The sequence below is a fragment of the Trichosurus vulpecula genome, chromosome 2, assembly GCF_011100635.1.
Source record: "Trichosurus vulpecula isolate mTriVul1 chromosome 2, mTriVul1.pri, whole genome shotgun sequence".
Taxonomy (NCBI): domain Eukaryota; kingdom Metazoa; phylum Chordata; class Mammalia; order Diprotodontia; family Phalangeridae; genus Trichosurus; species Trichosurus vulpecula.
The window spans coordinates 332257851-332271709 of NC_050574.1; the positions used below are offsets into that span (position 1 = coordinate 332257851).

The following is a 13859-nucleotide window of genomic DNA, read 5'->3' on the forward strand; positions in this document are numbered from 1 at the left end:
CCGTCTTTCCTTAAGATGAAGCTCAAAAGCCTTCCCTGCTTTCCCCAACAGTTCTCTCACTCCCAAACTACCTGGCGTTTATTTAATTCATTTGTATTTGTTATTTGTTCATTTTATGCATTTTTATACATATTTATCTTTCCCATTAGAATGTAAACTCCTTGAGAGTAGGGATTTATTTTCATTCTTTGTTCTAGCATCCTCAATTACTAGGGCCATATGGGCACTTTGTAGTCACTTAAATACTTTTTGATTGATTGAGTCATCTCAAATGTCTAGTCCATGACTCTGCCCTCTTATGGTTTAGTAAATATTTACAGAATGATTGAATATGTCATGAATGCTATGAAAAGTGTACAGGCTCTTTGTCAGCATACCCAAGGAGGTCTCTTCTTAGGGGAGGAGAGCAAAGGGAGAGGTGGAGTATCACCTTGGCTTTTGCAGAGACCAGGGGCTGCTCTGGTAGCAACAGGCAAATCACAGGGATTTGGGGCAATGGTTCTCCAGAGTGAACCTATGTATCTGAAGGACCATGGAGCCTTCTCTCTTCTTTTGGTCTGAGTTCCAAGGTGTGTTGCTGGTATTAGTGGGAACCAGATCAGGATAATTAATACCTGAAGCTCCTCACATTTACAGTGCTGAGGAAGAGTGCTCTAATGGCATTGTTGAGTGTGCCAGTGAGAGCTGAGATATATGCCAGCAGAGGTGGGGTGGGGGTGAAGGGTGGAAGGTGTGTGTGCACGTGTCTAACTCTTCTTTCTCTCTCTTTCTCTTTTACAGCTAAGACCATGGGAGACGTGAAACTAGTTGCTTCAACCCACATTTCCAAAGGTTCTCTTAGTGCTCGACCTTCGGGACTCAGCTCCTCCTCCCTAAATGAGGCCCCCATCTTCATCCTGCCCCCCAAGAACCTCTGTGTCCCTGAGGGTGGCACAGCCAGGTTTGAAGGGAAGGTAAGGTTCACAAGTAGTAGAAAACTAGATGATATTTGCCTCCCCTGACTTTCCACTTTATTTTAATTTTTCTAAATATGCAGGCAGCAACTAGAACAAACATTCAAATACCAAACAAGAATAAAAAATGATTGTATAAGAAACCATTAACTTCTGTTGTTTACAGCTTGGAAAAACATGCTGTTTGCTTCCTGGTGTTGTCCTTTTGAACTCTCTCTCTCTCTCTCTCTCTCTCTCTCTCTCATTCTCTCTGTCTTTGTCTCTCTCTGTTTTTCCCTCTCTCACTCTTACTGTCTCTCTGTCTCTCCTCTTTGTCTCTCTGTCTCTTTCTCTCTGTTTTTCTCTGTCTCTCTCTGTTTCTAATTCTCTCTGTCTTTGTCTCTCTGTCTCTCTGTTTTTCCCTGTCTCACTCTCACTCTCTCTGTCTCTCGTCTTTTTCTCTTTCTCTCTGTTTCTCTCTCTCTGTCTCTATCTCTCTTTTTGTCTCTGTTCTGTCTCTGTTTTCTCTCTGTCTCTTTTTCTCTGTCTCTCTCTCTGTTCTCTCTGTTCTCTCTCTCTGTCTCCACCTTTCTGTGTGTCTCCTTTTCTCTGTCTCTGTCTCTCTCTCCTGCAATAATTCATTTAAGTCTTCCCATAATTCTTTTTATTCTCCTGGGAAGGAGAAGCTACTTGGTAACAGACATTTGCTAAGGATAATCTATACTTGCTTAATTGAGTGTTCAATATGTTTTATATTCTCACATCTCTTGAAAGGAGCGTGCAGTCAACTACAAATATTACAAAGTGCTAATTCCATCTGGCCACTTCTACATACAGAGTACAAATCCAATTGCTTGATTCAGATTTTGTTGCTTTTTTTTTACTAAGGAAAATCTAAGCACTGTACCTCAGTATCTTAATCTGCCAAGTGGGCAGAATAATCCCTGTTCCATGTCTGTGGATATTAGTGGAAAGGATAAAGAAGAGATTCAAGGACATTTACTGTTATAGTGGAGCCTTCTTATAAAGATGAGGGGTAGAGAATAAACATTTATGAAGCACCTACCATGTGGAGGCACTCTGCTAAATGCTTTACAAATAGAATCTCATTGGACCTTCACAACAACCCTGGAGAGAAGGTGTCATCATTATCCCCATTTTACAGTTGAGGAAACTGAGACAAGACCTACCTGCTTCTATTAATTATTATCATTAGTGCTATTATGCACAATTGGCAAAGGGTGCCAGAATTCTAAAGGTTATTGACCTAATCTATTATAAAATGATTAAAGAATAGATGGGGGGGGGCAAGAGATAGCATCTCTGGAAGGGAAAATGTAGGGGACATTCTAACAGAGGACACTTTAGTGATACAAAGTGTCTGAATTAACAAAACTAGATTCTGTCTCTGAAACTAGGATGTCTAATCATGGGCAAATCTCTTCACCTCTTTGTACAGCAGTTTCCCCTTCTGTAAATGGGGAGAGGAAATCATCACAACTATAGTACCTCTCATACAGGGTTGTTCTGAGGTTCCAATGAGTTAAAACATGGGGAGCGTGTTACAAACCCTAAGATGCTGTAAACACAAGCAATCATAGCTAATATATAGTACACCAGCACACAGAAGGGCTGCCCGCACAAGTTCTTTGATCTGCTTTTCTAAGGAAAGCAACTTCAGAGGATTAACAATCTCATTTTAACTAAACATACATATATCATTCACTTAGTCCAGGAGGAAAAGCCAGCACCCTGAACTTCAGAGCAAATACAAACAGAAATTACAAACAGAGACAATATAAACAGAGCAAACAAACATAGTTATCAACAGACAGGCCTCTAGCTGTCTGACCAAAGAATTACATAGTTGCCAGAGAGAAAGGCACCAACATCTGGGTTTTCAAAGCTGGAGGCTCCAGCAGCTACTCAGAGTCTGGTCTGGTCAAATCATGACACTCTTCCAGTGAGTGAGAGCCCCAAACAAAATGTTAACCTCTGAGTTTATATACCCTTCTTAAGGCTGAAGGCTTCATATCTAATCAGCAAAAGGGTGTGGGCCTGGGGCTTCACATCTAGTTAGAAAAAGGGTGGGGGCCTGGGGCTTCCCACCTAGCAAGACTTAATCAAAGGCACTTGATTACTTTAGCATTCTAAAAGAGAAAACAATAACAAAAAAGTACCACCCTAATTACATAGTTACATAGGGCTACAAGTTACATAGGGCTACAAAGTACTTCCTAGAACATTCTTTCTTCCTATACGGTGGGGATGTAGAGCTGAAAATGGGTCACCAGGAGAGGAAAGAAGGATATCAGAAGTCACAGGATCTTTGGATCATAGAACATCATGGCCAGAAGGGATGTTAGATATCTAGTCCAACCTCCTCTTTTTAGAGATGATGAAACTGAGTGCCAGAAAGAAGAGACTCACCCAGTTTTTAATCAATCTTCATGGATGACACTGAGGTTTTTGGTTTTTTTTTTACAAAACTTCATTTGAGTGGCATGTTTGGAAAACTCATGAATTTAGAGAATAATCATGACTAAATGTTTTGGAAAGGGTGAACATTGAATAGGGAAGACAGCCACCTGAGGAGTTTAAAGAATGTTTTTACTTTTGATGATTTGAATGTGATCTTCCCTGCAAACTTTCATATGAAGACAATTGGAGAGGGAACACTGGTTGCTTTCCAGGAAAATTGTCTGGATAGATGCCCTAGTCCTTTTATTGTCTCCTTTTAATTTGTGTTCTCCAGATCTCCTTGTGCATCTTCCCTGCTTGGTCATTGTCCGAGGGTGAGAACTTTTTCTGGCTTTCCATGATGCCTCATTACTCCAGCTGGGTCTCCAGCCTTGTGCTGGCAGAATGGGACTTAGGAGTCCTCCTAGCTCTGGGATGGACTCAGCTACAAAACAGCTTTGTCCATTCCACTGACTCTGAGCCAGGCTCTTATGCTTTGGTTTAATTGCTAAGGATTTTTCCTATTCTTAAGGACCTGAAAAGAAGGAGGATCCCTAGCTCCCTGGTCATCTCTTCTATGACCATGCTTTTGTGCTTTAATTTTGGGGAAGAGAAGGGATCAATCACTTGGATCATTTGATTCAGGTGTTTCAAGCAGTGCAGTCTAGTGGAACAATCACTGATTTAGCAAACAGGAGACCTGGGCCAGGTTCCAGGCTCTGTCATTAATTTCTTAGGCACTTCACCTTGGTTGACCTAGGTTTCTTCATCTGTAAAATGGGAATGTGCTCTACTTAGCTTATGGGATTATGAGAATGAAATGAGAAATTATATGTGAAAAGGTGCTTTGGAAAAGCTGAAAGAGCTGTACAGACGCTCCAATTATGGCATCATTGCTGAATGATTTCATCTTTCTTGAGTCCTTTCCCACCAGATTCATGGGGTAATGATGGCACACGGCGAGAGGATTTTGTAATGAACTTTGCTCATAATTGCTAAATGGCTAGCATTGTATGTAATCTGTTGGTTCTAGATAAATCTTTTCCTTAAAAAAAAAGACAGATTGAAAAGTCATTCACCTGCTTGACCTTGAGTTGTTGTTCAGTTTTTTCAGTCATGTCTGACTGTTCATGACCCCGTTTGGGGTTTTCTTGGCAAAGATACTGGAGTGACTTGCTATTTCCTTCTCCAGTTTGTTTTTTCCAGATGAAGACACTGAGGCAAACAGGGTTAAATGACTCACCCAGGGTTACACACCTAGCCTGAAACTAAGAAGTGAGATTATGGGCAAATCTCTTAAGCGCTTTGTGGATCAGGTTCCTCTTCTGTAAATGGGGAGAAGAAATCATTAGATCTGTAGTACCTCTCACACAGGGTTGTCCAAGGCCAGATTTGAACTCAGGAAGATGAGCCTTCTTGACTCCAGGTCTGACACTCTATCTACTGTGTCACTGACACACTAACCTTGATTGGAATCCTCCAAATCCAAGTGACATGATCACATACCAGTTACACCTGTCTCCTCTTGTCTCATGAAGCCACCACCACCTTAGTGTGCCCCTTACCACCTCTCACCTGGGCTCTTCTAAGAGTCTCCTAATGGGTCTCTCACCTTCCAGTCTCTCCTCCAATCTATCCTCCACACGGCTGCCAAATTGATATTCCTAAGGCCCTTGGTCTGAATATGACACTCTTTTCCTAAGGAAGCTCCCATGGCTCATCATTGCCTCTGGGATCAAATACCACCTTCTCTCTTTGGCATTTAAAGTCCTTTACCATCTAGCTGTAGGCTACCTTGCTCGATTTATCACACTATTCTCCACTTCAGGCCCTCTGCATTCCAGCCCAACTGGTCTGCTTGCTGCTCCCTGTGTGTGACATTCCATCTTCTGTCTCTGCACCTTTGCACAGACTCTCTCTCATGCCTGTAACACCTGCCTACCTTGACTTCTTAGAATCTCTGACATCCTTTGAGGCTGAACTCAGATCCCACCTCCTAGAGGAGGCCTTTTTCTTTTTTTTTATAATTAAGATTTTTTATTTTTAGTTTACAACACTCAGTTCCACATAACTTTGAGTTCCAGATTTTCTTTCTCCCCCTCCCCCCACCCTCCCCAAGATGGCATGGAATCTGATACATCTTCTACATATAGCTTCACATTGAATTTATTTACACAATAGTCAAGTTGTAAAGAAGAATTATGACCAATGGAATGAATCATGAGAAAGAAGAAACAAAACCAAAAAAAAAAAGACAAAAACAAAAGAGAAAAAAAGGGGGGGGGGGAAGGCAAGCATAAAGTGTGCCTCAATCTGCATTCAGACTCCCATAGTTCTTTGGATAGCCCTCTCCATCGTGAGTCCTTTGGAGTTGTCTTTGCACCTTGTATTGCTGAGAAGAGCGAGGTCTAAGAGGGTTAGTCGTCACAGAATCCATATATCTGTGGTTGTGTATAATGTTCTCCTGGTGCTGCTCCCCTTGCTCAGCATTATATTGTGTAGGTTTTTCCAGGTTGTTATGAAGTTCGTATCATCCCCATTTCTTATAGCGCAGTAGTATTCCGTTACCTTCATATACCACAACTTGTTCAGCCATTCCCCAATTGATGGGCATCCCCTTGATTTCTAATTCTTTGCTACTACAAATAGAGCCGCTATAAATATTTTTGTACATATGGGTCCTTTTCCCACTTGTGTGATCTCTTTGGGATACAACCCTAGAAGTGGTATTACTGGGTCAAAGGGTATAAATGTTTTTATAGCCCTTTGGGCATAGTTCCAAATTGCTCTCCAGAATGGCTGGATCAGTTCACAACTCCACCAGCAATGTAACAGTGTTCCAATTTTCCCATATCCTCTCCAGCATTTAGAGGAGGCCTTTTTCTATCACCCCTGTTGCTTAATTGTCTTTTTTATTCTCCCCCTCCCATTATTGCCAAGATTATTTTGTATTTACTTTGTGTAAAGTATTTAGTCTCTTCTTCTCTGCATATGAGACCACTTCATTTTTGCTTTTGCATGCGTCTCCATTGCCTAGCTCAGTACCTGACACATTATTTTTGGTCCGTATCTGTGATTTTGTTAGTATAGGGTACTCCCAGTGAGAAAATTCTCTCCACCAGTGCAGAACCACAGCTGTTCTGCAACTTAGACAGTTGCCGTGGAGCCCTGAGAGATTGAATGCCTTGCCCAGGGACAAACAGTATGTATCAGGAGCAGAACTTGAACTTGGGTCTTCCTGACTCAGAGGACAGCTTAGCCTCTTACTTTGAATTTAATATAAAGGCAAAGTAAAACTCAGAGAGGAGACCCATTCCAGAGAGAATCTTGATCTGGGTCTGACTTGTCTCAGAGACCTTTTAGAGAAAGAAGCTCAGAAGGAGAGTGTACTTCAGCATGAAGAAGGGAAATGTTTCTCCCAAAGAGATTTTGCTTCATGAGACTGACTTTAGAATCTACCAGAAAGAAGAAATTGGCTTGTTTCAAAGACCTTTAGAAAATCAGGATCCAGGGCATTCCTAACCCCATGGTACAGCAACCAATGGGCAATAAAAGTGGACTTTGAGTATGAGTCACTGGCTTGAGTAGAGTGAGCCTGGGTTGGGACACCAACTGTGATGAGGCTGTGTTTGAAGTGGTTGGCTTCCTGCCGTTGCATCCCTCTAACCTTCACAGCTGGGTCCACTTAACCCCTATTTGAAGATTCATTCCCCTCCTAGACTCTGGGGCCAATTCTATTCATAGGCAGGGGAATATTAGGAGACCTACATCAGTTGCTTACTAGCTAAGCATTGAGTCAGTACAGTTTGTTAATGGAGCATCTGTTATGTGTCAGCCACAGTTCCAGGCATTGAGGATATGATGACAAAAGAGAAAACAGTCCCTGCCTTCAAGGAGATTACGTTCTACTTGGAGAATATAATGTGCTCACAATAATGTGTACATTATGTATGCATGTTACTCTACCATGTTATATTTCTAATATATTACCATATGTTACATATGTTATGTGCATATATGTAGCAGTAAATAAAAATAACCTAATATATTACTGTGTATCTGTGTATGTACGTGTGTGTGAGAGCATGCTCGTACACAGATCCAGCCTGTGATTTCCTTGATTCAAGGGATTCACCATGAGGAAACTTCCTCTACCGTGGCGGGTCAGGAGAGGAGGGATCACTAACAACTGGTCCCACTTTGGCCAAGATATCCTAATCAATCAATAAGCATTAACATCTGCTTGGTTCTAGACATGGGGAATACAAATAAAATGTGAAGCAATCCTTGCCTTCAGGGAGTTTACATTCTAGAGGAGTAAGACACACAAAAGGGGAAGGGTGGCTCAGGATGGCAGCTTCAGTCTAATCACTTATAAGGATTATGGCTGGAATATGGCAGACTAGATTGACACACCCTTTCCTGCATTAGGTTTGATTCTTATTCCCAGAGACAGGATATGGGAGTGAGATGTGTGCTTGATGGTGGGGAAGATGGCAAGATCCCTTCAGTGTCTAGTCCCTTGTATCCTGTTTGCTTTCTTCCTTTCTTTCTTCCTTCCTTCCTTCCTTTTTTTCTTTCTCTTTCTTTTCTTCCTTCCTGTCTTTCCTTCCTTCCTTTCCTTCCTTCCTTCCTTCTTTCCTTCTGTCTTTCAACTTTCACAAAACCTTGGACCCAGTTCACTCTGAAGCTCATAGATTGGACCACAATAGGTCCCTGCCCAAGCTGGTAACTGTTTCTCTTTGGAACAGCAACCCTGAGCGTCTTCCCCTCTCAATTTGACTTTTTTTCTTTTTTCTGATTAAAGGGGCCATCCCTTGACTCACTTCTTAAAGAGGCCTATTCACTAAATAGGAGTTATCTCACTCTAAGTGAGTACCTGAAAAGGCCTTAGCCTAAAAGGGCCAGGGTCTCCCATTGGATCCTGGGTCATCTCTAGTCATCCTGATGAATAGCTGGTCACTGGATCCAGATGGCTCTGGAGGAGAAAGTGAGGCTGGTGACCTTGCGCAGCCCTCCCTCACTCAAATCAGTCACCTGCAAGTCATGTCATCATTTCCCTGATGCCATGGTCCTCTTTGAAAATGAAGGACAAACACAACAACAATCCTGATGGATATCTGGGTGATCTTGGTTTATAGAGGGCTGAAGTGAGGATCCACTCAAACAGAGCAACTTTGCCCAGGGAAAAATCCCAATGCTGAGTGGGTTAACTATCCTTGGATGGAAGTAAGAGTTAGGGCAAGGTCTCTGGAACTCTGATCTAGAATTGGTAGAGAAATGGGCAGCAACAGAACAGATGGCTGGACCCCTGCCCTTTTGTGGTCATACCACAACTAGGGGCAGAAAAAAAGGGAAAGGGAAGGGTTCAGGAAGGACCTAATGAGGACTTCTAGGATTTGCCCCAGCATATCAAACAGTGATAGGAGTGTCTTATTCTGTGCTAAGTGGTGGTACAGCCCAGCCTAAGGGTGACAAAAGTGTTTCCTACTTCCCTTCTCTGTCAGTTGGCTTGGCCAGCTGAAGGGCTGGAGGAGGGGAAATCTTAGAATCAACAGAGAAAAATCACTACTATAAAGAGTTGCTTGACTAGGTCATAGCATCTCCTTGTGTGACTGGTCTGTGCTGAACTGCCCAAAGCCTCCTCCCATCTTGATTCAGCAGCTCCAAGACTCCACCAGATTGTATTTATACAAACTATCTTAATCTCTAAAAGATAAGGAAGCTGTAAAAGATTTCAATAAATGGAGTTTGAAAGGTAGTGTGGTATAGTGGATAGAGAGCTCACCTTGGAACCAGCAAGATAAGGGTTCAAGTCTTGGCTGGGGGACCCTGGACAAGTCACTTGGCTTCTCTGTGCTCTCCTCAAATCTCTGAGACCATAGATTGTAGAGGAGGTGCTGATCTACATAGGTGGAGGGAGTTTTCTCACTTAGTGAAATCACAAGTCCAGTCCTTCTCTCACTTTGGCCATGGATCATGCTGCAGCTCTTCCATCCAAAGTGCTGTCAGGGCCAGTCTGACCGGCTTTTTGCCTCAGTATAGGGTTAAGTGTGAAAGGAGAGTAATGAAAGAAAAAAAAATTAAAAGCTGAAAAGTTAAGACAGGAACTGTCTTCTTTAAAGGCTACTTCAGCTAGGGAATTTATCCCACCAGAAAAAATAAACAGGTTGAGACCCTAGCTGGAATGTGAATGAGATAAGCAGAAGACCCTTTAACTCCCTTAAAGAGATAGGCCTGACAAGAGCTTTGGATCAGACAGAAAGTCTTTGTGTTCCTAAAAGTGAGCAAAGTGTGCTCCACTTGTCCTCATCAGGCCATCACTGGGTCTCTGCTTAAGGGATGGCTATGGGCAAAAGTGAGACCCTGGTACTTGAAGGCTATGGTGAAGCTCCTGTTTGGGCTAGTAGGATCAGTGCTTCTCATCACGTCTTTTCTCAATCAATTCCATTAAATGGGTTTGGGGGAGGGTTCACCTAAGCTGGAATTTCATTGGTCTAGAAAATTCCTCGTAAGAAACTTCCTTTCTCAATGCAAATCAGTACCTTCTTTACAACCTAGAATCTTAAAGAAATGCCTTAAGAACTTCGAGTCAGTCCTTGCCCATCCATTTTGAATGTAATTTTCACTTTATTTTTTCCAATTAATAAGCACTTATTTTCTCTAAAAAAAGAGTCCCTTCATTTTACAAAGAACTTATCCCATACCTTTCACATGTTTAGCTGTGCAGGGATTCTGAAGAACCACATATGCAGAACCATCCTCAAGCATATGGTGGGACTGGATTGGAAAAGCCACATGGAAAATTACATAGTAGCAAAAGGCAGCACAGAGATAGGGATTGGATATGTGATTTCATTAGTATAGGGACCTCCCAGATGAGACAGCTCCCACTACCAATGCAGGTCGGTACTCTGTAACATATTAGTTGAGGATTGTCTAAAGGGCTGAGAGGTAAGTGACCTGGCCAGGGTTATCCAGCCTGTACTTGTCAGAGAAGGGATTTGAACCTAGGTCTTCCTGGCTCAGAGGCCAACTCTTGAACATTTTAAAGCAGGAAGGGATAATGTAGGGTAGCATGATTGGGGAAGGCTGCATTGGCAAGGCAAGATTTGGTTGTGTGGGGGAAATATTCCAGTCCGAGGACACAGCACAGGGAAATAGGACTAAGGCCATGGCGATAACACGGCAACAGGACTAACCATGTTCTGTTTTGGGGTCAGTGATTTTAAAAGTAAAGGTTCGTGGTTTGAGGCAAAAGCTTCAGGTTGGGCAATATTGGTAGCCAGGTTTGGACCAGCAGGATGGAACCAGTTTGTGAAGGGCTTTAAATACCAGAGTGGGGAGAGTTTAGACTTTACCCACCATACTGAGCAGAAGGATAAATGAGCCCTGTTAGGCTAGTGTATCAATCAGTACCTTATCCATTTATTACTGTGTGTTAGTTCATATGGGGCATGGGATCAGTGTAAGCATTCTTGCCTGAAGAGTTTATAATATAATTAAGGAGATGACATAAGCGTCTGAAAAGTTAGATCATAATACATTTATTAAAATTAGCAAATTAACAATTTAATACAAGGAAATATCATGAGATCGTACACCCATGAAGTAGCATAGAGGGAGGGGGTGGTGTCGCACGATGTCAGTGGAGTGGAAAGGAAGGGGCTGTTTCACAAGAGATGCTTTGAAAGAAGAAAAGATGCTTGCTGACTGATGTGGATGCAAAGGATGAGCCAAGATGACTCAGCTTCTGAGCTTGGAAAACAGAGAGAGCCATTGTCAGAAATAAGGAAGCTGTGGGGAGCAGGAGGGCGAGGCAGGAGAGGAGAACTGGAAGTGATTGGGGGTCATCCAACTTGAAATGTCCAGTACTCAGTAAGCAGTGACAGCATCATGGATCTACAGAAGAAGGGGCCATCTAGTCTAACCAGCCTCCTCATCTTACAGATAAGGAAACTGAGGCCCTGAGAGACATTCGGTACATTGTTCAAGGGCACAAATGTGGGACTGACCCTCTGACTCCAGGGTCCTTCATGTCTCATTCCACTGACTTGAACTCTAGTGAGCAGTAAGGACTGAAGATATATTGAAGGAGACAGGATGATGACATTGATAAGAAGTGGCGCCATACAGTAGGGAGGGCTGGCCTCACAGGAAGATCAGAGTTCTAGTCCCACCTCTGACACCTATTGGCTGCAGGACCTTGGGCCAGTCGTTTAACTTCTCATGGCCAAGGGGGCTCCCTTAGTTCTGTAACATTTGTGTATCACTGTAAGGTTTACAAAGTGTTTTACCCATTTCATCTCATTTTATTCTTATAACAGCCCTGGTAGGTAGGTGCTATCATTATACCCTTTTTAGAGATGAGGAAGGTGAGGCAGATAAGAGTCAAAGGAATGTGCCCAGGGTCACCCAGCTAAAACATGTCTGAGGAGCTCCAAAAGTCTTAGAAAATGCTATCCACATACAGAGAAAGAATTTCGGAGTTTTAATGCAGATGGAAGCATACTATTTACTCTCTCTCGTTTGTTTTGTTTCCTCTCACTCGTGGGCTCATTCCATGGGTTATAACTCTTCTTTGTAACGTGAGTAATGTGAAAATATGTTTAATGCGAATGTATAAGTAAAGCGTATATCAGATTGCATGCCATCTTGGAGAGGCAGGGAAGGGAGGAAGGGGGAGAAAATTTGAAACTTGAAAGCTTGTGGAACTGAATGTTGTAAACTAAAAATAAATTAATTTAAAAAAATAAAAAGTGTCTGAGGCTGGGTTTGAACTCGGGTCTTCCTGAATTTAAGTCTAGCACTCTAGCCACCTAAATGCATCTCCTAGTGGCTTGTATTGATCTGTATTGATAGAGGGAGTTTCTTTGCACAGTACAAATGAAATCACAAGTCTGGATATCATTATAATCATTACAAGGAGAAGTTTCATTTATATAGAGCTTGAAAGTTGGCAAAGAACTCCATGCATATGATCTCATTTGAGTCATTTGTGTAGAAGTGGTAATTAAAGCTTCGAGAGCACAGAAAACCTCTAGAGAAGGGACTATAAAAAGGGAAATATGGAGGGCTGAAAATTAATCCTTAAGGAATTCCCACTTAGGGTGTGGGTAGAGAGAGAACAAGGATCCTGTGGTGTACTATGAGGGTATGGGGATAACGAGCACCAACACGATGGGGTTGTTGTGAAAAAGCTATACAAATGCTCTATTTAGTGTTACTATTAGGAACTTGAGAGTCCTCTTGTCAAAATGACTCATTTGACAGATGAGGAAGCTGAGGCCCAAGACAATTAAGTGGAAGGCCCAAGGTAACATAGACAGGAAGCAACAGGGGTCAGATATCCTTTCATTTCTCCTATTTGGAATTTAGGTTCTTCCCTGACCATGTCTCATGTCTTGAACTGTATGAATAACAAAGTGTCTTGTCTTTTTAGTGATTATTACAACTGTACCTTTGCTAAAGTACCACTCCAACTCCCGGTGGTATAGAAATGACTATGACCTCCCAAAAACTATGCCAAAGGGAAAAGCAACTCTATTTGTCTCCTGACTGAGTTGGTAGAAGTTCATAACCTGAAGATTAGCTACCAAATCCTCTCCCCTTTCCTTCCTTCCTTTCTTCTTTCTTTTTTTCCTTTCTTCTTTCTTTTCCTTTTTTCTTTTCTTTCCTTCTTTTTCTCTTTCTTTTCTTCTCTCTCTCCCTATCCTTCCTTTCCTTCTTCTTTCCTTCCTCTCTTCTTTCCTTCCATCCTTCCTTTCTTTCTTCCTTTATTCCTTCCTTTTTCCTTCCTTCCTTTTTTCCTTTCCTTTTCCTTCCTTCCTTCCTTCCATCTTTCCTTCCTTCCTTCCTTTGTTTATCAGCATTCTTCACTCACTTTACTCAGATTGATTGTTTAGATGGAATTTAAGTCCTGTGGCTAAGCAGTACAATGAAATGTCCAAAAATTTAAGCAGTGTTTGTATGAGCCCCAAGGAGTGTGGGACTCAAAGGGTTAACTAGGCCCACGGGAACCAGCCAGGAAGGCTATAGGACCTAGGGGCCAGTTGAGGGCAGCAGAGATCTATAAGTTGGACCCAGATTTCGGACCTAAACCCTATCAGGTAGAGACTTGGAGCAAGGGAAGAAGAGTGATAGTTAAGAGTCATTCTTGGACTACTAGGAGGTTAACCTCAAGGAAGGGAATCCTGAAAACTTCATAGCTTCTCTCTAATCACACAGCCTATTCTCTAGTTCAGGCCTTGATCACCTCTTACCTGGACTATTGTAATATTCTTCTAACTGGTCTTTGTCTCTAGTCTTTCATCTTGCCAATCCATTCTCTATGTCACTGTCAAATTGCTACTTCTCATACGTAAACCGTATCATACTCTCTCCTCAAAAATTTTCAGTGATTTTGTATTTTTTTTTGGAGGGGGGACAGCAAGGCAACTGGGGTTAAGTGACTTGACCAAGGTCACA

The 13859-nt window shown here is 42.2% G+C and overlaps 1 protein-coding gene across 2 annotated transcripts in view; it reads left to right on the forward strand.

Moving 5' to 3' along the window:
* The window catches only part of MYLK (myosin light chain kinase), a 338535-nt gene that overhangs the window by 16155 nt on the left and 308521 nt on the right, over positions 1 to 13859 (forward strand). For both annotated transcript variants that reach the window (XM_036746782.1, XM_036746783.1), the window contains exon 2: positions 781 to 953. In XM_036746782.1, coding sequence (XP_036602677.1) covers positions 781 to 953 — 173 coding nt within the window. The remainder of the gene's footprint in view (positions 1 to 780; positions 954 to 13859) is intronic.